This window comes from Podarcis filfolensis, assembly GCF_964270895.1.
Source record: "Podarcis filfolensis genome assembly, chromosome: 16".
Lineage (NCBI taxonomy): Eukaryota > Metazoa > Chordata > Lepidosauria > Squamata > Lacertidae > Podarcis > Podarcis filfolensis.
This window is the reverse complement of record NC_139620.1, coordinates 13,221,594-13,249,462: the sequence shown is the minus strand read 5'-3', so window position 1 is coordinate 13,249,462 and position 27,869 is coordinate 13,221,594. Positions and strand designations below refer to the sequence as shown.

The 27,869-nt window shown below is 48.3% G+C and overlaps 1 protein-coding gene across 3 annotated transcripts; it reads right to left on the bottom strand.

Annotated features, from left to right (window-relative positions):
* Positions 1 to 27,869, bottom strand: TAGLN2 (transgelin 2). Of its 3 annotated transcripts, XM_083591950.1 has the most exons (6): positions 26,824 to 27,798; positions 23,649 to 25,083; positions 5,869 to 6,108; positions 4,658 to 4,832; positions 3,233 to 3,335; positions 1 to 1,437 (listed from the first exon to the last, which is right to left on the bottom strand). In XM_083591950.1, exons 3-6 carry the CDS (start codon positions 6,046 to 6,048, stop codon positions 1,296 to 1,298), a joined length of 600 nt encoding a protein of 199 aa, XP_083448076.1. In that variant the 5' UTR covers positions 6,049 to 6,108; positions 23,649 to 25,083; positions 26,824 to 27,798; the 3' UTR covers positions 1 to 1,295. The 3 variants fall into 3 exon arrangements, with proteins under 3 accessions (XP_083448076.1, XP_083448075.1, XP_083448077.1); XM_083591949.1 differs by lacking the exon at positions 23,649 to 25,083 and having other exon boundaries at positions 27,735 to 27,869; XM_083591951.1 differs by lacking the exons at positions 23,649 to 25,083; positions 26,824 to 27,798 and adding an exon at positions 22,501 to 22,669.

The following is a 27,869-nucleotide window of genomic DNA, read 5'->3' as shown; positions in this document are numbered from 1 at the left end:
TTATAAACAAAGGACTGAGCAATGTTTATTCCTTATCAGTGATCTTGAGGCAGAGTACATTCCACAGTTAAGAATGCCACACAGTTTTAAGAGTTCAGACTCAGCCCTGTGCCTTTTTGCCCTGGAGAAGAGGCAAATTTGGAATGGCAAGACAGCTCTGACCAGGCCCCCCCCCCCACCCGAAGTAAAAAAAAAGAAAAAAAGAAACAAAGCCTGGCAGGCAAGCAGGAGCACCCAAATGGGTAGGAATTAGCAGCAGAGAATGAGGTTTTCCACTGCAAGACAAAAATCAGAGGATTTCCAGGGTGGGGAGAGACTGGCTGAAAAGTTAAAAATCCCCCCTTTGCCCCCTTAAAAGCACCCCAAATGAAACAGCTACCCGGGAATGTAGTTGTAGAGAATCTGAACCCAGCACCAGGAATGGTCACCTTGTGATCTCTTGGAGGTTGTGCCAGCCAAAGAGATCCTCCTACCCTGTGGGTGTGAGTGTTATTTGCCAGGTAGACACCACAGGAAGAGGTTAGCTGCCCTGCTCCCCTCACACGCGCGCCAAGAAAAAAAAAAGACATTGCAGTGCAGAGTGCTGAGATTCTAGATATTATCCAGGACTGCTTTGCTGGCAAGTTGCTGAGTTAAGACTGCCAAAAACAGTGTCCAAAAAAGAAACGGGCATTTATTTCCTTTTTGTTTTGGTCCAGATAAGTGTAAAAGGAAAGCGGGGTTTAAGGGGCCAGATTCTGGAATGTGAATAGTGAGTTTAATAAAAAATAATAATAATAAAATGTTGCAGTAGGAGGGGCATTTGGCCACTAGAAAAACCACATTGGCATTATGACGGGTGGTGGGGAGAAAAAGGAGACACACACCTTTTTTTTTTTTTTTTGGTCCCTGTATTCTTCAGATGAGTGGTTGGTTGGCCCCAGCATTATATTTAGGGGGGGGAGAGGGGAGGTGTTGTATGGAGGACACCCCCCCCCCAGAGTGTGGTTAAAGCGCTCTTGAGAAATGAGATCAAGAGTAGGCAGGGAGAAGGAAAGAAAGTGTACTCAACTCCAGTCGTGTGTGCTTAAGAGGAAAAATATGGGTAAAAAAAGGGGGGCAGTAAAAAAGAGAGGAGGTTACCAACCAGGGCTGGCACAGGGGGAAAGTGGGCACCAGAAGGCCCATCTCCTCCTGGTCTGCCTTTAAGGCTTCTCGTGGTAGCACAATTTGGAGAGAGACAGAGAGAGAGAGAGATTCTCGGGGATATGAGATGCTGGGAAGCAAGGAGCCATCGCTTGGTGGGGCAGCCCGGCTCAAAGGATCTGGCGTGGCATGCCGTAGCCCGTCATCCCCGCTTGTGAGGCTCCCCGGTTGGTGCCCATCTGCAGGCCGATGACGCTCTGCCCTTCCTTGAGCTTGTCCTCCGGGAAGGCACGGCGGTTCTCCTGGGACTTCCTGTCCGGGGGGGGGAGGCAGGAAGTGAGGGGTAGAAACAAGCACACACATCATTGCAGAAGACATAGCCTAGGAGGTTTGTTTTAAAAAAGGATATTCTAAAAAATTATAACTCGGCTCATTCGTACTGCTTGTCTTTGTTCAGCTTAGAACAGAGTTTCCCAAATTTGGGTCTCCAGCCGCTTTGGGACTACAACTCCCATCATTCCTAGTTAGCAGGACAAGTGTTCATGGATGATGGGAATTGTAGTCCAGAAACAGCAGGAGACCCAAGTTTGTAAACAGTGGGTTAGAAGATCTAGATAGCTAAAGCGCCACCGGATCACATATGAAACTGCTTTACGCTGAATCTGACCATTAGTCTCTCTGGAGTTGGATACAGGGGTCTCTCTCAGCTCTCCCTCCCTGCAGATCCTGAGGACTGAATCCCAGTGGGCTTTCTCCCAGCAACAATTTTTTGAGCACCAGATTTTTCAAAAATGAGGCTGTTTTCTCCAGATCTTCCCGCTGAAGAAACTTAACACAGTTTTATGACCATTTGGAAAGTCCATTCGGCTTTTGTTTTTACGCTGCTTTTACCCTGAATTGTTTATTTGTAATTTTTCTGTAAGCCAAGCTCAGGGAAACTGAAAAGGCGACATTACAGTAATGTCTACATTCCTCTCCTTAGGTCGTCAAGGAAGGCAAAAGGCTGTACCATAGGACCTAATTTTCTTCTAAAATAGTGGTTTTGCCTGAGACTTTCATTATGGAGCAATTTCATTCTTGGCTACCAGGTGTTTTATGGTTATTCAATAGCATATGAAAATTAATAATAGTTAAAACACACCCCTGTAATCCCCCGCCTTCCAAGTTCGGTTGTGATCCAGCATTGCAGCGTGTGCCTGGGGAGGGGTGAAATCTGACCTGTCAGACCGCCCCCCCCTCCGATGTTTCTGGTCTGTACCTCCCATCATCCCCTACCACTGGCCATGCTGGCTGGCACTGAGTCCAACAATATCCAGAGCAGGGATGGCCAATGTGGTGCTCTCTGCATGTTGGGGACTACAAATCCCATCATACCCAATCATTCACCAAAGAGGCTGGGAACTAGGAGTTATATCTGGAAGGCATAGGGCCAGATATGCTGTGGTCTAGAGGACTACAAGTTCATCACCTGTGCAGCAGCAGACTCCGAGCCGCCAGCTGGATAAATGACGTTATGCAGCCGTGTATTGGGAAGTTTTAAAATGTTTTTAATGTGCAGCAGCAGCCTCTCATCTCCTGCCACTGTCACCCAACCTTCCTCTTCTCACAGTAGCTAAATGGGGATAATACTAGCTTACGCAACAAGGTTGTCCCAGTGATGACTGAATACAGTGGTACCTTGGTTGTCGAACGGCTTGGCTCCCAAACAAATTGGCTCCCAAATGCCACAAACATGGAAGTGAGTGTTCCGGTTTGTGAACGTTTTTCGGAAGCCGAACGTCCAACGCGGCTTCTGATTGAGTGCAGGAAGCTCCTGCAGCCAATCGGAAGCCATGCCTTGGTTTTCGAACCATTTCGGGAGCCAAACGGACTCCTGGAACGGATTAACTTCAACAACCAAGGTACCACTGTAATGTTACAGAGTGCTTTTTGGAAGCATTATAATGCAACTACTTCTGGGATTGTTACAGAACAACCCTACGGTGAACAGTGATTTTCTTCCCTTATTCCATGCCTTACAAATTTGAGCCCAATATGGAGTTAGTACACACACACACACACACACACACACACACACACACACACACCCTCTTGCCACAGCACTTACTTAGGAAACCAGTTGGGGTCCCCAACGAAGAGGCCATCTCCTTTAGAGACCGCCAAGCCTCCCAGGTTCATCAAGGTTCTCTGCACGCTGACCATGTGTTTAGCTGTGGGTTGGAAGAATTCAGAAGTCGATCAAATATATGCACCACGTCCAACCTTAACACCATTCTCAAGATCAAGCAGGAGCACTGTGCTCTTTTACAGTCTGGCAGAGACCCCAAAGTGCTGAAGCCAAGGACTGCAAAGGCCACTCCCTTTTACGAGTTAGGCAAGGCGATCTTGCATCGTTTCCCCATAATTTTTTCCTGTTTCGGCTCACCATCACCAGGAAGCAGCAACAGTTACACGAAAAGCTGCTTTGCAAGAAGGGTGAAACCACCAAGTCCAGCGCAGTCTGCTCAGCACAGACTGGCAGCAGCTCTCTAGGGAAGGGGGAGTTTTTCCTCACTACTTTCTACCCAAGACCCTTTTGATTGGAGATGTTTTGGGAATTAATCCTGGGTAAAGCAAGAGGCAGTGTAATGTAGTGGTTAGAGTTTTGGACTAGGCAGACCTGGGTTCAAATCCCCACTTAGCAAAGAAGTTCACTGGGAGACCTCTTAGTCTCACAGCCTACCTCACAGGGTTGTTGTGAGGATAAAATGGAGGGTAGGGTGGAGGGAACAATCTACACAACCTTGAGCTCCTTGGAGGAAAGGTGAGGTAGAAATGTATAAACCAAGAAACCAAGTAAAAGCACTCTACCAAACAACTACACAGGCCATTAAGAATCTACCCTCATCCCACACTGCAGGTTAGGCAAAAATGGAAGGTCGGATCTTAACTTATCCAAACGGCTAGGAGCTTATTTTCTAAAGTGGACCAATTTGGCAGAGATCTGCATTGTTTTTAAAAGTTGTGCCAAAAGAGACACATCCTTGGCCTTGCTTCTGTTTTTCTGCCCTCGACCCTTTAGAAATGGAGAATTCAATGATCCAGATACCAGCTCAAATCAGAAATGTCATTTCCAAGCAGAATGCCAGCCCCCCCCCCCCAAGTCAAAGTGGTGAGGCGACCTCATGCCTGCCCTTTACTTGCTGAAAAAAGCAATCTAGGTTTCTTTTCCTTTCCATCCCTAATTGCCAAGAGGGAATGGGGAGACTTTCCTGGAGACTGCAGCTATGGGAGGGAGCATTAACACTGCAGAGCCCTGATGCGCTCTTCTGGAAGACTGCCGCCCCATAGCAGGCAGGCTTTGAGGGACAGCCTTCAACCCTAACTGCAGTCAGGGAGGAGTTGGGCAAGGCTAGGCTTGGGGAGGCTGGGAGCCAAGTGAGGGGGCCTATGGGCTCCCCACACCTGCCTTAGATCACACGTGGTTTCCCCTCAGAAATGCTCCCTCTGCCCTCCTTCCTTCTCCCCGCCCTCCGCCGCAAATACTTTGTACCTTCCCAGAGGTCCACCGTCTGGAATATGTCTGTGGCCTGAATGCCATACTGCTCAGCTGCACGCAGGAACTGAGAAATCTGCTCCATCTGCTTGAAAGCCATACTAGAACTCTGGATCTTCGCCACCAGCTTCTGTCCCTTGGGGCAAAGGCTGTTGATGAGGTGGCATAACACCTAATCAGGGGCCAGGAAGAAAATGGAGTCTGATGATAATAATAATAATAAATAATAATAATAATAATAATAATAATAATAATAATAATAATAATAATATATTTATACCATGTCCATCTGGCTGGGTTTCCCCAGCCACTCTGGGCACTTCCCAACAGAATATTAGAAACACGATAAAACATCAAACATTAAGAACTTCCCTAAACAGGGCTGCCCTTCAGACGTTTTCTAAAAGTCAGATCGTAGTTTATTTCCTTGACATCTGATGGGAGGGCATTCCACAGGGCAGGCGCCACCACCGAAAAGGCCCTCTGCCTGGTTCCCTGTAACCTCACTTCTCGCAGGGAGGGAACCACCAGAAGGCCCTCGGAGCTGGACCTCAGTGTCCGGGCTGAACGATGGGGGTGGAGACACTCCTTCAGGTATAATGGGCCGAGGCTGTTTAGGGGTTCAAAGGTCTAACACTCTGAGTCAGTGTTAGAAACTCGGATAAATAAGCTAGGCAACAAATGGTTCCTTAAACCAGGGTTACTGCTGCCAAAATGAAATGTTCAGCTGTCATTTTGGGGCCAGGAAGCTCGGAAGTTGTATTTTTCCATACGACCTTTCGGTTCCTGAAATTCATTCCGATTGTGTGCAGATAAAATATATCAGGCAGAATTCTAAAGGACATGTTGCGAGTGTCGTGAAAGCAGTCAAGATCCAAGGATCCCCAGGCAGGCACCTCCAGATGATGGAGCCGTCAGACGCCATCCTGGCACCGCTTGGCTGCAAGTGGCCAATAGTTAGATGTAAAATGTGCCTGGCGAATTTCGAAAGCTGCACTAGGCTCCAGTTAGTAGACCTTGGGTGGTTTTGTACGAAATGGAATAGATCAGGCAAACCTGAAGCTTGCCTGCTCTAGCCCATGGGAGCTCACACCAATGAATACCTGCACCCTCTCCTTAAAGGCACTACACAACTTAGATTGGATTTTTGTAACGACAGAGGGACCCCAAACCTCCTAGGCTGAACGAAGCCACACCGAACTCCTTACCGTTCCATCTTTCAGCCACTCTTGGAAGTTCTTCTTGCCTGGCTGGGGCTGCCCGACTTCCGGCCCACACTGGGCAACGATCCACTGGATTAAAATCTGCTCCAGTTCGTCATCATACTGCTTGTCAATCTTGTTCTGAACCTCCCTGCTGAGTCCGTAAGCGGGGCCTCTGTTTGCCATGGCGGCTGTGTGGGGTTTTTGTGTACCTCGGAAGGCTAGAAAGAGCTAAGACACACAGACCTAAAGAGAGAGAATGATAGAATCACAGATCTGTAGTGTTGGAAGGGAACACAAGAGAGGAGCATCAGCCTGGCTCTCCAGGAAACCTCAGGAGCACATGCTGAATTTGAACTCCCAAAAATACCACGGGTACCATGTTGCCACCTCCTTTTTTGTTGACATTTTAACATTATAGAGAAATGCATATGCCTAAGGTTCTTACAAACAGCTCAGTTTGAAGTGCATGTTTTGGCAGACAGCTAAGTTCTACTTAAGAGTAGACCCACTGAAATTAATGAGCCCAGGTTGGTCACGTTGATTAATTCCAGTGGGTTTACTCTGAGTAAGATTAACATCAGGGTACAACTTATAGTACTTATTTTTCTCTAGACTTTAAGAGGTTTTTAGGAAAAAAATTATAAAGACAAAAGTGAAAGCTCAAAATAAAAACTGTTTCTTTAAAAAGAAAAAAAATCAAAACTATATTTTATTAAATGTCAAGGCAATATAATCCTATCATAACCAGAGACTTTTCTGAAATAATATAAACCCAACAGACAAAAAGTCAGGGGAGAATCTTTCTCTTATGAAACTGGCACTAACCCTCTAATGTCTCAGCCAAGGACCTGCTTTCAGTTGGAGAAGACCGTGATCTCATATCTGTATCTGAGCTGCAGCCCCATGCAATAAATTGGAGTGGGGTGTATGTGTCTGTGTGTGTGTGCTGCTTTTCACTTCCAGAACACTTGCATGTAAATGCCTGCCTGCAATGAACCCTGGACACACTCTGTGGTGTACGGCCTGTGCTAATTACCCATTATAGGTGGTTTTTAGAAATTGCCCTTCCCAGGAACACTCTGCACCTGCTGAGGAGCAAGTAGGATGGGCTGCTGCAGAACAAACAGAGCAGGCGGCGATGAGCCTTTAGCAAGCTACACGGGAATTCTCAGGCCGTGTTCCTTGGCCCAGAGATGGTTAGGTGGAGACAAAAGAGTGATGGTCCTTCCCAAATGCATACTAGTGCAGCTCCTGTTCCAGCAGAGTTTTTTAACATAGACACAAGCCAGCTAAGTCTTCTACCGACCCCGGTTGACTCTTATCATTCTGGTAAGGCAAATCAGGTAGGTTGGTGTTTAAAAACACACACAAGAAGAATGTGGCTTTACAAGAACCTTAAGAATCCCTAGACAAGGGATTGCAGGCGTGGGACAGAAGACTGCAACAGCCCTGGCAATCATAAGTAATTGGGTTGCTAGAAAAGCCAGAAAAGGTTTTAAGTATGCCAGACCATGAAAACAACCCACAAAACATGACATAAAGAGGAGCTTGCTGGATCAGACATGTGGCCCATCAAGTCCAGCATCCTGTTCTCGCAGTGGCCCACCAGATGCCCAGGGTGGAAAACCCATAAGCAGGACCTCTGAGCACAAAAGCCCTCTCTCCCCTCTTGCGGTTTCCAGCAAGGAGCATTCAGAAGCATTGTGACTGTGCAGGCAGAGCGCAGAGCCATCGTGCTCAAAACAGGAAGCTCAGCAAGCAAACTGGCACCAGCAGGAAGGAAGGAGGCGGCGGATGACCCAAGTAACTGCAGAACGGAGAAGCGTTTCCATAGGAAGGGCAAATGAACCTGCCTTATACCCCTGGGCCTATTGAGCTCAGAAATGCCCACTGAGATTTGCAGCAGCCTCCCAGGATTTCAGACAGAGGATGTCCTTAGCCCTACCTGTGGACACCAAAGATGGAACCTTATGCATGCAAAGCAGGCACTACGACTGAGCTATGGCTCTTCCTTTAAAAATAAAGATTCCAGTCCTCATGGCTTTAAATAAAGGCCGGCTTTAAACAGGAACACGGGAATCTGCTTTAAACCAAGCAGTGTTAGGCTCCAATGTCTAGTTGCCCTTTTTTCAGCCAGGCGGCTCTAAAGTCTTCTTTTTCAAATGATGGGTTTCTCAGTTAAACATCTGGCTAGTTCAGATGACAGCCATGAGCCTAGGTTAAGAATTTTGAGAACTTAAAGAATGAAAGTCTCTTGATCCAGGACCAGTCCACATATAAATTGGCCTAATCCGACCTCTTTTTCTTAATGGCGACTGCTCCTGCTCAGGCTGCACAGCCGAAGCATTTTGGTTCCTGAAATTCATTCTGATTGTGCAGATAGAAGTATAACTGGTAGAATTCTATAGGATGTGTTGTTAGTGTGTGTAAACAGTCCAGATCCAAGGATTCTCAGGCATGCACCGTGAGATGGCAGAGACGTCAGGTGCCATCCTGGCACCCAGGCACCTTCACTTGGTCAATAGCCTGGTGCAAAATGCACCTGGTGAATTTTGAACACTGATGCCAAGCCAGATTATTGGTCCATCTAGTTCAGTATTGTCCACACTGATTGGCAGCAGCTCTCCAGGATTTCAGACATGAGTCTCTCCCAGCTGAACCTGGGACTTTTGGTATGCATGGCAGATACTCTTCCATGGAGCTATGGCCCACCATTGCGGATTAGCAATGCCAGCTACTGCATACATCAATAAATCCCTGGAGAGCACACACAGGCCCTTTATGAACCATTACAGCACCCAGCCCAAAGGCTATATTGTTTTGCAAGAGGAGGGGGAGAATGGCAGTTGTGTGGAGGCGGGGGCGATTAAATACCTTCTCCTGGGGCTTCGGAGAGTTCCCTTTCAAGGGATGCTGTTTTACAAGTAGGTGGGGAATCTCTGCTTGCTCAGAGGCCAGGCACACCCCAGTTTGCCTTTGCCTGCAGGGCAGGATCTGTGCCAAGATGCAATGCAAGGGCAAGGCCTGAGTGGTTAGATCAGGCTTGTAAACAGACAACTCGCCTGGGGTGATCAGTAGTTGCTTTCAAGTGATCAGAGAGAACATGTTAAAAGAAAACACACACCAAAACCCCAACCTGCAACTCCCCCTGCCTCCTATTGGGTCACAAATTCCCATGTCTCACCGTTTTTTTTACATGCACTATCCAAACTAGGAACAAGGGAAACGGTCTGAGAGAGAGTCAAGCTATTGGTCCATCTAGCGTATTCTGGTCCGCAGTGACTAGCAGTGGGGATTGAACCCAGAACCTTCTGCATGCCAAGCAAATGCTCTGTCCCTGAGCTACAGCATCTTCTTCCCCATATTCAAGTGATCTGAAGTGCTGCCACACGGATGATGGAAGCAAGCTTGTTTTCTGCTGCTCCAGAGGGGAGGACCCAAACCAACAATTCAGATTACAGTACAGTGGTACCTCGGGTTAAGTACTTAATTTGTTCCAGAGGTTCGTTCTTAACCTGAAACTTTCTTAACCTGAAGCACCACTTTAGCTAATGGGGCCTCCTGCTGCCGCCACGCTGCCGGAGCACGATTTCTGTTCTCATTCTGAAGCAAAGTTCTTAACCTGAAGCACTATTTCTGGGTTAGCGGAGTCTGTAACCTGAAGCGTATGTAACCCGAGGTACCACTGTACAAGAAAGGAGATTCCAATTGAGTATCAGCAAGAACTTTCTGACAGTAAAAGGTGCTTGACTGTGGAACGGACTCCCTCAAGAGGCGGCGGACTCTTGTTCATTCTGCAGCCAGCTATCCCGACAATTTTTATTTTTTATTTTAAAAAGAGCATGTGTAGGCCTTTTTGAGTATATGCAAGTTTTGATTCAGGAAAGAGCAAGGACACTTTGAAAAGAACTCCGGGCCAGAAGCTTCATTTTGCAGGAAAACCTAAGATCGACCGGGGAGGTGGTAGTCAGAACAGAAGCCTCCTTCCAGGAACAGCGCCCTGAAAATGGGAACAGCTCTTCTGCCAAGGAACCAGTTTTACACTCCAGCAGATTCTCACAGGCCTCCCTGCCTCAAATCCCCCAGCAATTCTCAAAAGCTTACAGAACCACCCACCGTAGCCCATTGTCCGACCCTCTCCAGACAACACTGCCAGCCATTGTCTCTTGCTCTCTCCAGACCTTCTGTGCCCCCCACCCGCCACAGTCTGGGAAACTGGGGTGGGGGAGGAGAGAAAGGAAGAGAAGCCCCCCCCCCAGCTGCTCCGCAGGAGGCCTGAAATTTGGAGCCAGCCACAAGCTGGCCAAGGAGGAGCGCCTGGGGCCTTCTCAAACCACACTGGGCTGACAGTACATCTGCGGGGCTGCCAAGTTTTTAAACACGTGGAACCTCAGGCCTCTGAGCATGTGCAGTGTGCCTCCCCCCAAACCCTCATTTTTAAAAAAGGAGTGGCAAGGTCACTCTCAGTGCTGGTTCTTTTTTATTTGAAAAAATTATCCCTCAAAATAAGAGCATATACAGTGGCACCTCGGTTTTCGAACGTAATCTGTTCCAGAAGACTGTTTGACTTCCGAAATGTTCGAAAACTGAGGTGCAAAGGGCGGTCTGCAAATTTGAGAAAATTGAGAAACACTCAGCGGAAGCCGTTCCGACTTCTGAGGAGTGTTCGAAAACAGAAGGATTTACTTCTGGGTTTTTGGCGCTTGAAAACCAAAAGGTTCAACTTCTGAAACATTCAAAAACTGAGGTAAGCAGAATTGTGGAGTTGGACGGGGTCATCTAGCCCAACCCCTCTACAATGCATAAATGTTTTTGTATTGGAGGCAATCTTAACACCGTTAGGCCATCTTGCTTGGCACTGTCTGCCTCAGGCCCAAGGACGGGACATAGCCCCCAGGGCTTCTTTATCTGACCCTGCTCCCAAAACCAGGCCTCTCATAGAATTGTCAGGTTGGAAGGGGGCACCAAGGGTCATCTAGTCCAACCCCCATGCAATGCAGCCTTTGAATGCTTTGTTTTTGGAACTGTGATTGGGCCTCTTGCTTGCCGGATTGGAGAATCAAGAAGCATGTGTTCCGTGTGTGCAGAATCCTCTTGATTTCTGTGGGGTGGGATCCATGGGCGTGTTCACACCACTGCCTTAAGAGTGCTGTGAAGCTGCTGTTTTCTTAGTGTGTTTCACAGGGCTCCCCCTCCCCAGCCCAAGCTGTTCAGATCAGCATAGCTTCAGTAGTGTCAGATTCGCTTCTGCTCGTGTCCACACCAGCAAGCGCTGGGGCGCCTTTACCCCTATATGCAGGGGTGTCCACACCTGAGCTAGAGCTGAACTAGAAATGGCTTAAGGACTTGAACTGGAGGGAAGATGGTTTGAATAATAGTATCTTAAACAGTAGCATTTTACACAGGGTACACAGGCATTTCAGATAACGGTTGTGTGAAGGCGGGATTAAAACCTCAGCACTAGGAATGCAGTAAATGGAGAATGGACAGGAGCCTGAGTCTACAGTCCTAGTCTACTCTGCAAAGAGGTAAGACTCTCATGGAACAGCAGGCAGGTGAAGCCAGGTGAAGCTAATGGCTATGGGCTACTGCAACAAAATACGGTTCCCCCAAACCCATTTCACAGAAGGCCTGGTGGTAGGAGTTAAGACACAGTGGAGAGTTTTAAATAAGAGGTTGGGTGGCTGTCTGTCAGGGATTCTTTAGTTGCGACTCCTGCACGGCAGGGGGTTGGACTAGAGGACCTTTGGGGTTGCCCTTCCAACACTGCAGTTCCACGACGAGAGAAACACAGAGCAGGCTGCAATTCTATGCGTACTTACGTAGGAGTAAGCCTCAACACACTCAGCCAGACTTGCTTCCAGAAGCACAATATTAAGGAAGTTTTAAGCAAATTTGCCTTGAGCCCCCAAACTCCACCAGAAGGCAGCGTTCAGGGACCCATCAATTCAGAAAAAAGGGGGGGGGGAGTTATGAAACAGGATTAAACCGAAAGGTCACAGATTCCTCCTCTTCACACACTCAAGACTGAAGCCAGGCTTTCCATACTGATGTGAATCTCTCTTCCTGGCACCTTCTAATGCCCCCCCAAAGTCTTCTAGGAAATAAAACAACTCTCCCCCACCTCACTCCCCCACTTTTGAACACTTGTTGGGGATGTCTGAGACCTGAACTGATTTCTATTTTTAAAAACAGTTATATAAACAGGAGGGTTGTTTTTTTGTAAAAAAAGGAAAAGAAAACGGAGAGGTTGAGTAGTATCACAACGAAGTTATGTGCAACATCTTAAATCACTGGATTCTCTCATTTTCTCAGAGGCAAAAGCAAAGGGCAAAGAAACGTATATAATTTGCCTTTGCACGACAGGCCAGATTCTGTATACATTCACACAGCCCTTTCTATCCTTTCTTCCCACAAGGAAGAGGCATTATCAGCTTGCAAAGACATATTTCAGCCAGGCGAAAACACTCAAAAGAGGTGCAAAGCAGGGTTTGTGAGGTGTGAAGTTTGTGAGGAGTCCTGAGGGCCACCTTTGGCCCCCAGGTTGAGGCTTCCCCATTCCTGGAATTAAGACTCTGCTAGAATTTACCCATAATCCATCAGGGTTTTGCACCATGGATAGATGCACTGGGAGTTAGGTATGACGTGAAGGATCAAAGTGAGACAGGTACAACGCCCTTGCAAGGTAGGCCGGTATTCTTGTCATCCCATATTAGATGTGTGTGTAGGTGGACTGCACTTAAAGATTCAGGGATAGAGAATAAACCTCTCCTTTTATTCTTGGAGCCCTTTCACTAGTGCTACAAGCAGGCACACTGGGGCCTCATCAACAACCCCTTGAAGTCTGTTCAAACCAATTAAATAAGTACACACTGCTTTGTTCAGATCAAATCTGAATTCAGGTGTTCAAATTCATTTTGCCCAACACCACATTAGGTGACTGGGCCCGCAAAGTGTGTCGTCACAACACACCGCCCTTCATCCGAAGATCACAGGGTGGCTCACAACATAAAAATTCTAAAATGAGAACACAAAACACATAATAAAATAAAAACAAGAACAAACCAATAAACCCCCTTCCAACATTTTAAAGGCCACAGAACAGGCATGTCCAAAGTCCGTTTCAGGGACCTAATCAGTCCTCCGTGGCAGTATATGTATAAAAACCCTTTAAAAAGCTCAAGAACTTTGGGGTAAAATTGTAAAAAAGCTCAACAACTTTGGTCGGCCCTCACGCATGTTCACTTCATCAAATCTGGCCCTTTTTGAAAAAAGTTTGGGCACCCCGCCATAGAATGTTCAGCAGCCAAAGGTTATATAGAAACATTTTTGTCTGGCGCCTAAAGGATATGTGGTAAAGGTGCCAGCGAAGCTTCCCTGGGGAGAGCATTCCACAAATGGGGAGCCACCACCGAAAAGGCCCGTTCTCGTGTTGCCACCCTTTGAACCTCCTTCAGAAGAGGCACATATGGAGAGAGGTGGTCCGTAGCCAAATAAGGCTTTATGTTGAAGTCAAGAGGGAGGGAGGAAGCAGCAAATTGCAGGTGTTGTGGACAGAGTCTGGATTATTCTTCGATTTGTTGCCCACCCTTCACCATGCAGTCCCTGGAATGGAGAGGATAGAGGGGTGCAACTCAGCTTGCAGAAGAGGGCTTTGCATGGTGTTAGACAGAGTTAAAGACTCCCAGGCTGTCCTCGTATCTTTAACTTCAGCTGACCTGTCATGGTTTAGACTGATACTCAGGTTGCATCCTTTTTTCTTTCTTTTTTTACAACCTCCTCCTCCTCCCACTTCTATCCTGGACCTCAAAATTAGAGGTTATCTTTAACTATGAGAGAACAAGCATGGCTGCCTTGTTCTTCTCCAGACTAGTACTAGAAACCTTTTTTCTATCCAACTAATGCAGATCCTACCACAAACAACAGCATCTCTGTGCATGGTTGCAAAAAGTCTACCCTCTAACCAAAATTCACTAGGTTAAATGCTGCTCGCTACCTACTTAAAGGGGTTTCAATAGGGAATTGAACCCTGCGAGCCCATTAGAAGGGGGCTTAACCCTTTGCCCTCCACTGCAGCCCTGTAGCCCCCCCCCCCCAGCCTACGCCTGCAATTTGCATTGCCAAAAAGAGTAGATGCACAATGGTTGGAGTGTGCAAGAGGTGGTTAAGAAATGCACATTGGTCCCAGGCCCTCTTCACAGACAGATTCCATGTATGCTGCTGCCCAGCTCAACTTACATTACCCCTGGCATACATAGTCTAAAGCTCATCTCAGTCCTTGGTGTGCATCTGTGTTCAGGGAATGTACTGTGTGTCTGTTTGGTGCTTCTATTAAGGCAGCCCATGGAGGCTTTCTACTGAAGAAGTTCCCAGCCCCAGCCTAGAAGGCAAGGGAAACAAAGCTGGGGGAGAGAGAGAGAGAGAGAGAGAGAGAGAGAGAGAGAGAGCTCTCCATCTGATCCTCACCTGCAGGGCAATTTCCCTTCATTCCAAGCGATCAGGGAAAAAGTGCCCATTTACACACCTTTACCAAGTATGCTGTGAGTTAAACCACAGAGACTAGGACTTGCCGAATAGAAGGTCGGAAGGTCGGCAGTTCGAATCCCTGCGACGGGCTGAGCTCCCGTTGCTCAGTCCCTGCTCCTGCCAACCTAGCAGTTCGAAGCACGTCAAAGTGCAAGTAGATAAATAGGTACCGGCTCCGGCAGGAAGGTAAACGGCGTTTCCGTGCACTGCTCTAGTTCGCCAGAAGCGGCTTAGTCATGCTGGCCACATGACCTGGAAGCTGTACACCGGCTCCCTCGGCCAATAAAGCGAGATGAGCGCCGCAACCCCAGAGTCGGCCACAACTGGACCTAATGGTCAGGGGTCCCTTTACCTTACCAAGTGCCAGGTTTGCCTGCCCTTTAGCAGCAACCATTTGCCAAGCAGAGGGCAATGCGGGGTCATGCAGTGGAGGAAAAAGAGTGCCAGAACGCTCAAAGATCAGACTCAATCATCTAGAGAGTGCAGAGAGGCCCCACCGGATTTCAGAGCGGAAGCCACCCTAGAAGAGGCAGGCACAGGGCCAAGTTAGCAATCAGGAAGCAAAGGAGGTTTCAGATAGGGACAATTCCTAGAACCGGCAAGGCTTTGCGGGGAGGGAGAGGGGACTCTCAAGGCTTTTCCTGCAGTTAACCTAAAGGAGAGACCACTCTGGAGCCAGATCAAGTGTGCTAGCAAGAACAACGTTTAGGAAAGAAACAGGAAACCCTTTCCCCTCCCCAGCCATTAAGAAGGGGAAAGGAGGAAAGGGGGGGGGGGTCACCTGGGGACAGGTCTGTATGCCAAGCAGGCTGTGTTGCTCTAGCCATTATACTGCCCATAGCTCAGGAGTGCAGAACCTGTGGCTCCCAAATGCTGCTGTACTATAACTCCCATCAGCCCTAGCGAGCATGGCCAATGGGAATTGTAGTTCAGCAACATGTGTAGGGCCAGAGGTTCCCCACGCAACTCATGTACACTTTTTATTAAAAAAAGCCTACGTGCCTAATTCAGAGGTGGGGAACCTCAGGCCGGGGTCCAATGCAGCCCCCCAGGCCACTCTGTCTGGCCCTTGGAAGGCCACATTACACAGCCTGTGCTCCAGCGCTTTTGCAAAAGGTGAAAATGTTTTAGTTGCCCAGGCTTAAAATAAAAAAAATTGTTACCACTTTCTATTGCTGGTTTAACATCACTATACAGTGGTACCTCAGGTTACATACGCTTCAGGTTACAGACTTCGCTAACCCAGAAATAGTGCTTCAGGTTAAGAACTTTGCTTTAGGATGAGAACAGAAATCGTGCTCTGGCGGTGCGGCGGCAGCAGGAAACCCCGTTAGCTAAAGTGGTGCTTCAGGTTAAGAACAGTTTCAGGTTAAGAACGGACCTCTAGAACAATTTAAGTTCTTAACCCGAGGTACCACTGTACAGTACTTTAAAGGTTTTAGTTAGTGCTTTTTTCTGAAGGGATGCAGGGGTACACATACCCGTGATGGCGGCCTTTTGTCCATTTACTGTATTTATTTTTCCCAATTTGAACTATAAAGTGGTGATTTTCTTCAGCCAAAATAAACATTTTTTAAAAAGAAAAAAAGCACTGGTTTTAATTTATTCCCGTTCTTTGTTAATGAGATGATGGTGCTAGAGAAATGCTGTAGATATCTGGACCACTTGAGTGACCAACCAGGCTGTGCAGGGTAGACAAGGATTTGCATGTGCCAGTACTTTTAGGGACTTATCCATAAACCTGCTATAAAGCTACTGTTTGCTTCTGCAGGCATTCTGCAATCCATGAAGGCAGCTGCCCCATGGAGGCAGGTCCACAAGGGCAAACAGTATGCTGACCCACCAACCGGTCTGCCTTCTTTCTTACAACCAGTCAGGAGCTGCCTCTGTCTGTCATTGGCTCTGGCTTCTCCTATCCTTGGTCTCCCTCCTGCCTTCCACCCCACCAGCCAACCTCTGTAGATGCCAGCCCATGACCTCCATACACACTGCCCAGGCTTGCGCCTGGAGAAGTCGCTGTGCTGCTGCCAAGGCAGCAAAAACAATGCAGCCGTTACAAGTTACCAGTCTCTGCAGCCACAGCAGGCGCCATGATTCCCCAGCAGTTTGACTTCACCCCTAGAGGCACACTCCATTGTCTCTTGAGACAGATGGATACCAACAACAGTGAGCCAAGGGGAAGTTTTGCTCTAGAGCAGAGGGCGGGTGATCTTGATTCTAGGGGCCAAATGCAGCCCCCCAGGTATCTCTCTATCTCTTGGGACTTTCTCCAGACTACCCCCCTCTTTACCCCCCACTGTCCTGCACTGGCTCATTTGGAACACACCTCTCATTTTCTGAAATACAGGGGGTTGGTTACCTGTATGCTGGTAAGAGTTAAAGAGCCAGTGTAGTGCTTAGAGCGCCAGACAAGGACCAGGCAGGTCTAGGTTTCAAATCCCCACACAACCCTGAAACTCGCTGGGTGACTTTGTGCCCCTCACTGTCTCTCAGCCTAAGCTACCTCGAAGGGTTGTTGTGAGGGCAGAACGGTGTGCCCGACCAACTTGAGCTCCTTGGAGGAAACATGGAAAATAAGTAGAATAAAGCAAGCTGTCAGAACCCCCTGCCAGGTTCATGTTCAAATGCATGGATTTAGATGTTAAAAAGTCTAATCCAGGGTAGGTCAGCCAAGGAAGAGTCTATTACAAGAGAGAGAGAGAGGGAGAGAAGGAGAGAGAGAGAGAGAGAGAGAGAGAGAACCTCCTCCCCAAATCCTTTGGGGCATCTGGATGAAGCACAAAGGCTGCAGCTGCTGACGTTTTATTGGGCAGTTACACTTATGTAGATCCACCATTCAGTCTCAATTGCGGCTGCCTATAAAACTCTCCCAGCCTCCGATCTCTGCCTGTCATTATGGCTCGTAAATAGGTTGCTGCAAGGCCTTCCTTCCTTTTCAAATAGATGTTCCAAGCCAGTAAAGCTACAGTTTGGTTCAAGCCTGCTCCATTTCAGAGGCACAGTCCAAGATAATATATAAATATATATTGACCCCAGAAGCAGCTGAGGAAGGAAAGGTTTGTCCCTGCTCTGGCTCCAGATGGGGTGTCCTGCAGCAGCCGCAAGCTGCCCCCGCTGCAACCGCAGTATAATATTGCAACCCCAGTTTTCCCTGCCCTGATACGGTGACACATGAGCGAGGCAGGGATGGATGCATCATGCAGACAGCGCCTATTCCAAGTGAAAGAGCCCACTGAAAACACCCTGGCAAACCACCTCTCCATTTCAGGTTTTGAAGCCAACAGCCAGCCTCCGCCCCAGATGTTTATTCCATTCATCCATTTGAATAATAAGGATGGGGTCTTTCTCAGCCCACTCCAAGATGCTGGGACCTGAACCTGGAACCTTCCGAGCACCAAGCACAGGCTAGCAACACCAAGCTACGGGCCTTCAGCCTTGCTTGGAATTTGCTGACCACACTAAGCTGTCCTTTACCCGTCAGCCCGACAGACACCAAGCAAGCCTGGACATGCTAAATCTGAATGATGCCAGGGGCCTCCTAGTCTCAGATTGTTGCTTATTATCTGGCAGCGCCAGCTCTGTAGGAAAAGAAGCTGGGTTTTGTGGGAAGATGTGCCAGGTAAGGGAGATTGTGGCAACATGGAAAAAAGTGCAAGAGTCATTTAAGGCTGTGAGTTGTGAGACTCACAACTGTGGCAGGATTCTTTGTGGTGGCACTAGTCCAGGTTTTTAACCAATGAACTGGTGAGGGGTTGAAAAAACCACCTTTGGTTAATATATAGCCACCCTAAGGGCTTCAAGTTACACTGAAAAGCAGCTTATTTGTAAGGTAAACACAGCCCTGTGAACAGCAAGGTGGGGGAGATTTGCTGTTGTGCTATGGTCAGGTCCAGCTTACAGTCATATATTAGGCAACTGTTGACTTCTGAGTGTACCTGTACCCAAAAGTTGTGAACCCTTTGACAAGGCATTTGCCAGCCTCTGTTTTCTCAGCTGTGAAATGGGTGAAAAACTGGGGCCAGTTTAATTGACAGAGCAGAGACACCGCAAAGGAACTCTAACTAAGGCAGGTGATGCCGACCAATCCTGTCATGATGTGTTTTCAAAACAAACGTCCTAGCAAGCACTTTAACACTGAAGTCACTGAATAACAGGCTTTTGAAAGAAAAAGAGGATTTGATGGAAGTCTTAGCATAACTTTTCCTTTCCAATATGGATACTTCCCAGCCAGGACAGTTAAACATCTGATGGGAGAGACTTTCTCTGAATTAAAATATCTTCTAAAACCAGAAGCAGCTTGGCTTTGGTGTGTGTTTATAGAGAAGAGAGTGGAAAAAGTTATTTTACCCATCCTCTGGGTTACCCAGGAGGAAGGGTTCAGTGTCGGAACATCTGCCTTTGCTTGCAGAAGGCCTTGGGTTCAATCCTTGGCATCTCCAATTCGGGTTGGGAAATACTTCCTGCAGGAGACCCTGAAGAGACGCTGCCAGTCCGTGTGGGCAATGTCAGTCCTTGGCCTGACTCAGTGCCAGGCAGATCCCCATGTTCCTAAAGCCAGCACAATTTATCACACTAACACAGCAAACAGGCTCCTGAGAATGACGGCCTTAATTTTAATCTGCACACTAGCATTCCTTTTCCATCCACGAATGTCTCCTGGCACACTGTCTCGCGTTCCTGACTGCCTGACTGCCAGTTTGGGTTTTTCTCCCCGATGTAAGAAGAGAGCATCTTCTTCCAGCCTCGCGCACGCCTCATTACGTACTCAAAGGCTCTCAAACATCCTGCAAGGTCCGCTGACACAAAACCCATTTCACGGGTCCTTCAAAGGATGTAGAGGCCATGGTTGCCCCTGGTTACACCACCTGAGAGGCTAAGGCAGGGGTGGGGAGCCTTAGACCAGAGGGCCATATGTGGCCCTCCATACTTCTCCATCTGGCCCCTGAGGCTCTCCCCAGCTCACACCCCTCCCTGCCCCACCTTTGAACATTCCTCAAAGGTTTGAGCCTGGTTGGAAATCTGTCCCTGAACTCTGACAATGCCAGAGGAAAGAGAGACAAACGTGTGTGAAAGGCTCAAAACAGGCCTACTGAGGAAATTTAAAATCTGCATTCAGCATACCACCTGCTTTTGCCTCTGGCCCTGCTCACGACTGTCATGTGGCCCTCAGAAGCAGTGTCAGAAATTAGCCAGGTGCATTTTGCTACTGGTACAGGTCTAATCTGCAAGCATGTAGAGATCTCTGGATACCAGGCTGGTGGCCGACGTCTCCATCTCCACTTTCGTGATTTTATTTCTTTAACATATAAAGCAGTATAGCAATGAAATGAAGAATTAAAATAATAGCAAATCTCACTGGAACAAAATAAATGGTGCCTAGACATTCTAAGGAATGCAGGCTGGAGAAAACCCATGAGGAATCATCAGGCTAGGGCAGATTGGAGAACCACAGAGAAAGGGTGGTGTAGTGGTTAGAGCGCCAGACTAGGACCTGGGAGACCAGGGTTCAAATTCCCAAGCTGCCATGAATCTCACTGGGTGACCTTGGACCAATTTCACTGAGGATGGGGAAGAATGATGTATGCCACCCTGAGTTCCTTGTAGAAAAAGGTAGGGTGTAAATGCATTAATTATTATTTTTACACCCCAGCCACTCTGGGCAGCTTCCAGCACATACAAGAATGATAAATAAAATTCTGCAATTATTATTTTTTAAGGTGCAGGATTGTGCTTCATTCCTCCGTTGCCGCTTAACAGCGCAAGCTTTCCGAAGGACGAAGAGAGGAGATAGCCTGGGGAGTCAGGGGTATTTGAACATTTTATTAGCCTGTGTTTCCTCCTCTTTCTTTCCCCCCTTCATGAACCTGGCCTGGCCCCAGCTGCCGGAGGAGTAAGAAGATCTCTTTTTGCCCGCATTCCAAGTAACAGCTACTTTTCCCTTTTATGTGCAAGAGGCGAGGGAAGTGGCAGTTCTCAAAAGCGTGATTAAGCACCGCGGCCAACACCCCGGCTCACCCCATCTCTTGCCTCCTCTTCCAGTACAGCTTTTTCTGAAGCCACAGTAGCCCTTGCCAAAAAAGGCACATTTTTTCTCTCTGCAAAAGTAGGGAGGGCAGTGGAAGATGGCCAAAGTCAGGAGCTGCAGCTTATGGGGTCCCGGGTGTGTGTGAAAAAAAACAAACACTTTCCTCATATTTATACAAGGCACTGTTGTAGCAATACAAACTTTTCCTTGCACTCTCGGTCCCGTAAGGCCTAATTTGGGTGGAAGAGGCCACAGACAGGCTCAGCCAGTCTCATACAGGCCTATTCCTCCAGCGTCTTTGTGCCCCCACCCCCACGACCCCCACCAGGCCTCAGGCAACCAGCCAGGTGTCTGTGGGAAGTTCACAAGCAGGGCAGCAAGAAAGCCGTGGCCTTCCCCTGCAGCTGCTCTCTGGCATTCAGGGGTAGACTGCTCTTGAGTACAGAGGCTCAGCTGCCCACAGGTCTAATCAGGGGCATCTTAACCTGCCCCCAACCCCCAGATGTTGAACTGCAATTCTAGCCATCATGGACAGCAGTCAGGGTTGCAGTGTCAGAAACTCAGATAGGTAAGCTAATCGCTAAATGGGTTGATGGGAGTTGTAGTGGAGGAACATCTATCCAGAGGGGACCCAGATTAGCTATTGATGAGATCAGCTACAAAGAATGCTCCTTAGTTTGATCCGCCCGGGATCATCATGCAAATCCAGCCTTGCGATCCCCTTGATTGGGGATCCACTACACAGGGAAGGCTTTCACTGGTGCTGTAGATTTCAAGCTTTCATTTTCTTTTTTTGCAATTGGTCCTTAACCCTCCTAGAAAGGAAGTCATGGGGTAAAACGTTCAGGTACTTTCCAAGCGGTTTCCGAAATGAGAGAAGTGGTACAAATATCTTGTATATGTTTTTCCTGGTAACGATAATGCTGGCTGTTGTGTGTGCCTGACTGTAAAATCAGTACTGTGAGTTCTCCACAGTCAGGACCAGCAGGACACAGCTGGCACCCCATAGTAAGTGCACAAGGCTGTCAGAAGAAGCTCTCTCTTTTAATCTGCGCTATTTCATGCTCCCCCTCCCCGCCACCATCGCCAACTATTTTGTGACCGACGCCTTTTAGCAATACCTCAAAATTCAAACCCCATAGCAGCACAGCCATCTGCAAGTCTGTCTTGAGTCGCTGGAAGCCCCCCCCCCCCAAGTTCAGGATGGACAAAATCGTCCGGCGCATGTGCTGGGTAGATGTGCAAGCATGTTCTTCACGCTAGAGATCCAGGGTGCTTCCAGACTGTCTCTATTTTCAGGCGGGGTTCAAATCACACACCAGCAAATTCAAGTTGTGCAAGTAATTGATTTGGCACAACAAAACTGCTTAACCCAACTTTTAAAAACAACAGATTTTTTTTTCCAGTAAAGGAGACAGGGAAACGCACTGGAAAATGGGACACGAACGAGCAAATTGACACAATTGAAAGCTCGCCAAGAACAAACCATAATGAATGCTCAATATATAGCCGATATTTACTAACCTCCCCACAAAATTTGCGCAAACAAATCAGAAGGAATGCTCAGCAAACAGGTCACCTGGAAGCAACCCAGTTCTTTGCACATGCTCAGGAGCACTGCCTGGGTTTAGAAAAGTTTACTTTGCCCATACTTTGCACACGTGTGCCTAGGAGGCAGGGAATTTGTTCCACTTGCCAACACCTCGAGTAAGGGCTCTGCAGAGGTCATTTCCACTGTCTGGTCGCTGTTAGAATCTAAAAGGCACCAGATTAAAACCCCACCCTGGCAACAATAATGGAGTGCGGACGGGGGTGGGGGGTGGAATTGAGATTCTCTAGGACCTACATACCCTCCAAGGCAGCAAAGTCAGTTAAACGTTTATTTAAGAAAAGAAAGCCAGGACTTGTGTCTGAGCCACACCTTTTTCCAAAACAAACTAAACGAAACCGCTGATCCTGGAAAGAGGACAGATAACACACGCAGAGCTTGCGGCTCCTGGCTTCCTCTGCTGCAGCCAACTTTAATTATTTTAATCAAGCTCTAGTCATATTTTAATTTAGTAGAATTAAAAAAAAATGCTGACCTGCTAGTGACATGGGAAAGGGAGCTTCCCCATTTGCATTGAAGGTAATAAGGAGAGGTGCCTAATAAACATGGGATCCCAGAGTTCAGGCCTCTGCCATTTCACAAGGCCTCACAAGGCCTGCTCTCAGCCACCCCTCCCGTCTCCATTTCTGGAGGTGGACTCAGCCGCTCCACCAATTCCAGGAAGTAGCAATCAAGTTAGCCAATTCCCTTCCTCACTCTCCAGAAGCGATAAGCAGAGGCTCAGGTTGTACATTCCAAGGCAGAGGCAAGGAAACCTCAAGCCTCCAATTTTCGTGCACCTGGAATGCAGGCAAAGTAAAGCTCACACCTGTTGCCCACCCACCACATGCATGCCTGCCCCCCCCCCCATTTGCTGGCTCTGGTATACCAGGCAGTATGGCGGCAGTATTAAATGCTTCACTGCCTCATCATTCAGCAGGTGACAGTGTTAGGGAGAAGTAGTCCCTGTGTACAGACAAGCGCATGCACAGATCACTGCGAACCAAGAAACGGCACAAAAGGGGGCAAAAACGGCCTTAAAAATAGCATGAAATGGCAAAAATTGCACCTCGCAATCCCAGAAGCCTTTGCACCAACCTTTGAGTTCTGTAGAGAGTTGGGAGTTTGAGCAAGGGGGCTTGGAGGGAGCGACCATGGTGGGGTTTGGTGGATTTTTTGTTTTTAAATGGTTTTTTGAGGGTTTCCAGAGGTTTGGAGGGTGTTTGCAGGCTTTTCCAATGGTGTTGCCAATATATGCAATTTCAATTAAAACATACAGTTCCTCAGAAATCAGCCCCCATGTAAACGGGGAGTTGCCTGCTATGTAGAAATCTAACACCAGAGATAAAGTTCGGCCTCACAGCCTCTCCACCACGCAGGAAGTGCTGCCACCATCTGTGAAGGCTGCAATGCAGCTGCAGGTGGTACAGCCCAGGCAGAGATTTACCGCTTGATTTATGCCATCAACAACAGCAGCAATTTACCCTGTCAAGGGATGTGCTTATTTAGGCTGTGTTCAACACCCGCCCCCCCCAAACACACACCTCAACCAGGCAACCGCTAACCACAGCAACATAGGCCAATGTGCAAGACACAGACATACGCACCCATGTTAAAAGGAGAGTTAATAAATCACACACACACCAAGCTGCGTCAATCATCTGTTTCCATCCTCATGGTCACCTGTACGGATCACTGGACAGGTGGGTTTGAGGGCCACCTGCCATTTCAAGATTCCCCACAATGCCCTGGGAATAGCACTACTACCTAGCAGGGCATTGTGGGTATCCAAGCTCATTGCCAACCACCAAGACCTTTGACACGGAAGCCCACCTAGGGAAGAGCCCTCTGCCCACCCGAGACGCTCTGCCAAAGGCCTCTTCAGACCCAAAGCCAGCCTTGATCTGCATGACTACAAGTGATTTTAGATGAAGCTCAGGCTCCAGAACCTGAAGGAAAGCCGCAACCCAGCCTTGAAGCAAGAAGCATTATCAGGTACATTCCAGCCAGCAAAAATATTCAGGGCCTTGTGAGGGGCATGGCCTGGGGAGAATGCCAAGGGCTGGACAGAGAGGCTTTGAGGGCCACCACTGGCCCCTCGGCCCAAGGCTCCCCAGCCCTGGTTTATGACTTCCTGGGCCCAAAGCTCCCATTGCAGAATTGACCCAAGTCTAACAAAGGAAGCTGTGTGTGTACTGGAGGAGAGAAGGCAGGCAAGAAATAGGGCGGTTTCCTTTTGCTTAAAATTAAAACGGGTCCTATCCCTTATTATCAGGGTGTTCCACACCCATTTCAAACAATGCAGCATCAATTACCAGCTCTATATGTGTGCCAATTGCTTGCATAGCTTTGGGAGACAATGGGGGTGTAGCTGAAAGGAGGCAGCTTCCAGGTCATGGAGGTTTATGGTATAAGTTAGCCCAGAGCTTATTTTGGGGTGCAGGGGTGTGCCAACTCCAGTTCCTTATTCAGGCTGCCCAAAACAAGGAGCCCACTTCAGCCTCAATGTCAGCATATCAAAGACTACAAAAGTCAGGGCACCTGGAACATTCAATATGCATCTGGAGTTTTATAACTCTCTTGCAGCACCCAAAGCAATTCTGACCTGTCTTATCAGGTTGTCAGCAGTATCCACATTACAGACACAAAACCAGGTTTGCTTCCCAGGTGAGACACAGAGCTGAAAACATACTAGGGGAGTTCTACATGGGTCTGCTGCATCCACACATTACTTTTGCCTTTCAACATCTGAAAGTGTGCCAAGGGCCTTGCAAGTTTTTAAGGCAGAGGCAAGCCCTGAACACTTTTTGAAATGTTGTTAATCAGATCAAGGTTCTACCTAACTCACTGCTGGCTACACAGCAGTCACTCTCCAGGGCCACAGGGTTAAACGACTTCTCCCTTATTATCTGCTGCTGATCTGTGAAAAGGACATGTCAGAATTCAAAACTGGGGTCATCCGTATGCAAAACAGGAGAGCCACTTTGGGGCTACACCCCCATCCTGCTTACCCTGTATTTGGGAGGGTCACAGAATCACAGAGTTGGGAGGCACCCCTAGGGTCATCTAGTCCAACCCCCTGCAATGCAGGAATCTCACCTAAAGCATCCATGACAGTAGCCAACATGTAATTGTTACTGGACTCTGTGGTTCCTCTTAGCCCTGACCATTGGTCCTGCTAGCTGGGGCTGATGAGAGTTGGAATTAAACAACTTCCAGAGGGGCACAGCCTCCCCATGATATGAGAAGCTCATGAGTTAGGGCCTATGCCAGTACCTAGAAATCCAGGATACACTGGGCTTTGCTATGGAGGCTCTATCGTGGGTCAAAACCCATGAAAACAATATTCATGGACAAGGCTGGGCTTAAATCGTACGGAAGATACTTCACTCTCCTGTATAAAACTGAAACCCTTACAAGTGCCTTGTGGCCTAGGCAAATATCATCTCAGTATGTGGACATGAGGCACACCTAAAACCACCTAGTGAGCATGAGACAAAGAGAGAGGGAGTTTTGAAAAGGCAAGGTCCCCTGATCTCAAGCTCATCCTCAGCCACAGTGCTATACTGAGCCCGGCTTTGGCTGGGGAGGGTGGGATATAAATAAATTATTATTATTATTATTATTATTATTATTATTATTATTATTATTATACCAATGCCATAACTGAGCAGCCACTGCCGCCGCTCCCTCCTGTGGCAAGGAGTTCCACAAGGTAACAACGGAACCCACACATGCCTTTCTGCCCACCTTGTTATCTCCCACTAGAAAAGTAACTAGACTTCTTCCGTTTTGTGACCACAGCCCTGGGGCAGCTGAAATCATTCCCTAAGGAGTCATCATCAGGGCAACTCAGTCCTTTCTTGCGTAGACTGGAAGTGGGCTCAGAAGAAAACTTCTGTGCGCCCCCCCCCCGCCCCGCCAGTTTCGTCATCCCTACATTCCGACCTCCGTCAGAGATCAGTCGAGGACGTGCCTCAGTTGAAAGAAGCAAAAGACAGTCTGCAAGGAGACATTGCCAAATTGTCTCATTTCCAGGAGAGGGTCTGCTCAGTGATGCGGTTCAAATTCCTCTCTCTCCCCCCTCCTCCTTCCCCCCCCCCTGCATAAATAGAGACAATTACTCATTCAGACCTCATTACTCAAAAGCAGTTGCACAGAGTTAGGAAACCACATTCCCCCTCCGCCTGCTCTATCCCATTGATAACAGATTTTAGCGAGAGTGAGGCAGGCCCCACTGAAAAACCCAGTAGAGAGAGATACCCAAAATTGGAAGGGAGATGTAGCAAATTGGGCTGGCGGGGGTTTGCAAAGAAGCGCCAAAGAGGGGTGGAAGTACGCTCAGGAGAAACTTTATCCAACAAGTTAAAAACTCCAAAATAAAATCGTACACGCAGTCCTACATACAGTCAGTAGCAAGCCCTGTTGCTTTCAGTGGGGCTGGCTCCCAAGTTCGGGCACCGATCCCAGCCATGCCTACTCACAAGTTAAGTCCCACTGAATTCAAATGGGCTTGCTCGCAGGCAAGAAGGGTTAAGGCTGCAGTTTAAGTGTGCCTAGGATTTAAGTGTAGCTTAGTCTGGATGAACGCTCTTATCCTAAACCTATTTCCTTTGGATTAAATTTTGTCAAGTGTACACACACACGCACACACAAACACGTGTGTAGGAGTAATCTAAAGACACGTACAGCTGCAATAGCTCAGTCGGTAGAGCACGAGGCTCACAATCTCAGGGTTCTGGGTTCGAGTACTGCATTGGGCAAAATATCCCTGCATTGCAGGGGGCTGGACTAGATGACCCACGGGGTTCCTTCCCACTCTCCAATTCTATGACATCACTTTCAAGCAAGTAGACTAAGGGTCACAGCCACCTAGTTTCTGGTGTTATGGCAGTGAATACCTATAATCCGGTTGATGAAGCAAAGGAGCCTAGCGGAGGTGACATCATCCCGCAACGCACATGTTCGCACAGGCCGGCGTTTAGATGCGGGGTAAGGCAAATCAAAGGGCCTTGAAAGATGCCTTAGATGATGCCCACCTAGCTCAGTATTGTCTACACTGACTGGCAGCAGCGCTCTAGGACTAGAGACAGGAGTCACTCCTATCGGGGAAATAGAACCTTCTGAAAGCAAAGCAAATATTCCGCCACTGAGCTTTGGCCGTTCCCCAAACAGAACAGGGAGACTGGGCGGGGAGGGGAAAAAATACATCGTTTACACAGGGTCCCCTTAAACCGGAGCGCCGTTTACCCTAAAACTTCGGAAAACGCACCCAGACTGTTTACTTTCAGACCAGACCTCCCCGGTAGCAGAAAGGGTGGCGATCGATTTGAAAAGACCACACATAATTAGGGGAAATAGCTCGATATCAACCCTCTTTCTCCCCACACGAAAAGGGGGCTTCAAGTCCCCCCCTTTTTTTTGTTCTCCCAAAGCACCCACCCCTGACCCGTCCCACGCCTTAAACCGGGATGGGAACTATTTGGGTGCCGCGGTAAATGAACCACAAATAACTGCACCGCATAGTATATATCCCCCTCCAGTCCTCTGGCTCTGAAATCAGGACCGAGGCCTCTGTTGGAAACTCAAGCACGGAACAGACCACGCTGAGAGAGAGAAGAGTTCACCAGCACATGTGCAGAGCGCGGCGGCTTGGACCACAGCTCCCCGACGGAGCGAGCGCAGCTTAAGGCTGAGCCCCGGCCCCTCTCTGCCGCAGCGTCCCCTTACCTTCCCACCGGGGCGTCGCAGGCGCTGTTGCGAGCGAGACACCGGGTCGATCAAGCCGCGTCTTGCGTTGCGCCTCCACGCCCAAAGCTGGGACTTTTAAGGCTGATGTCAGCGCTAATGAGGGGCGGGGAGGCG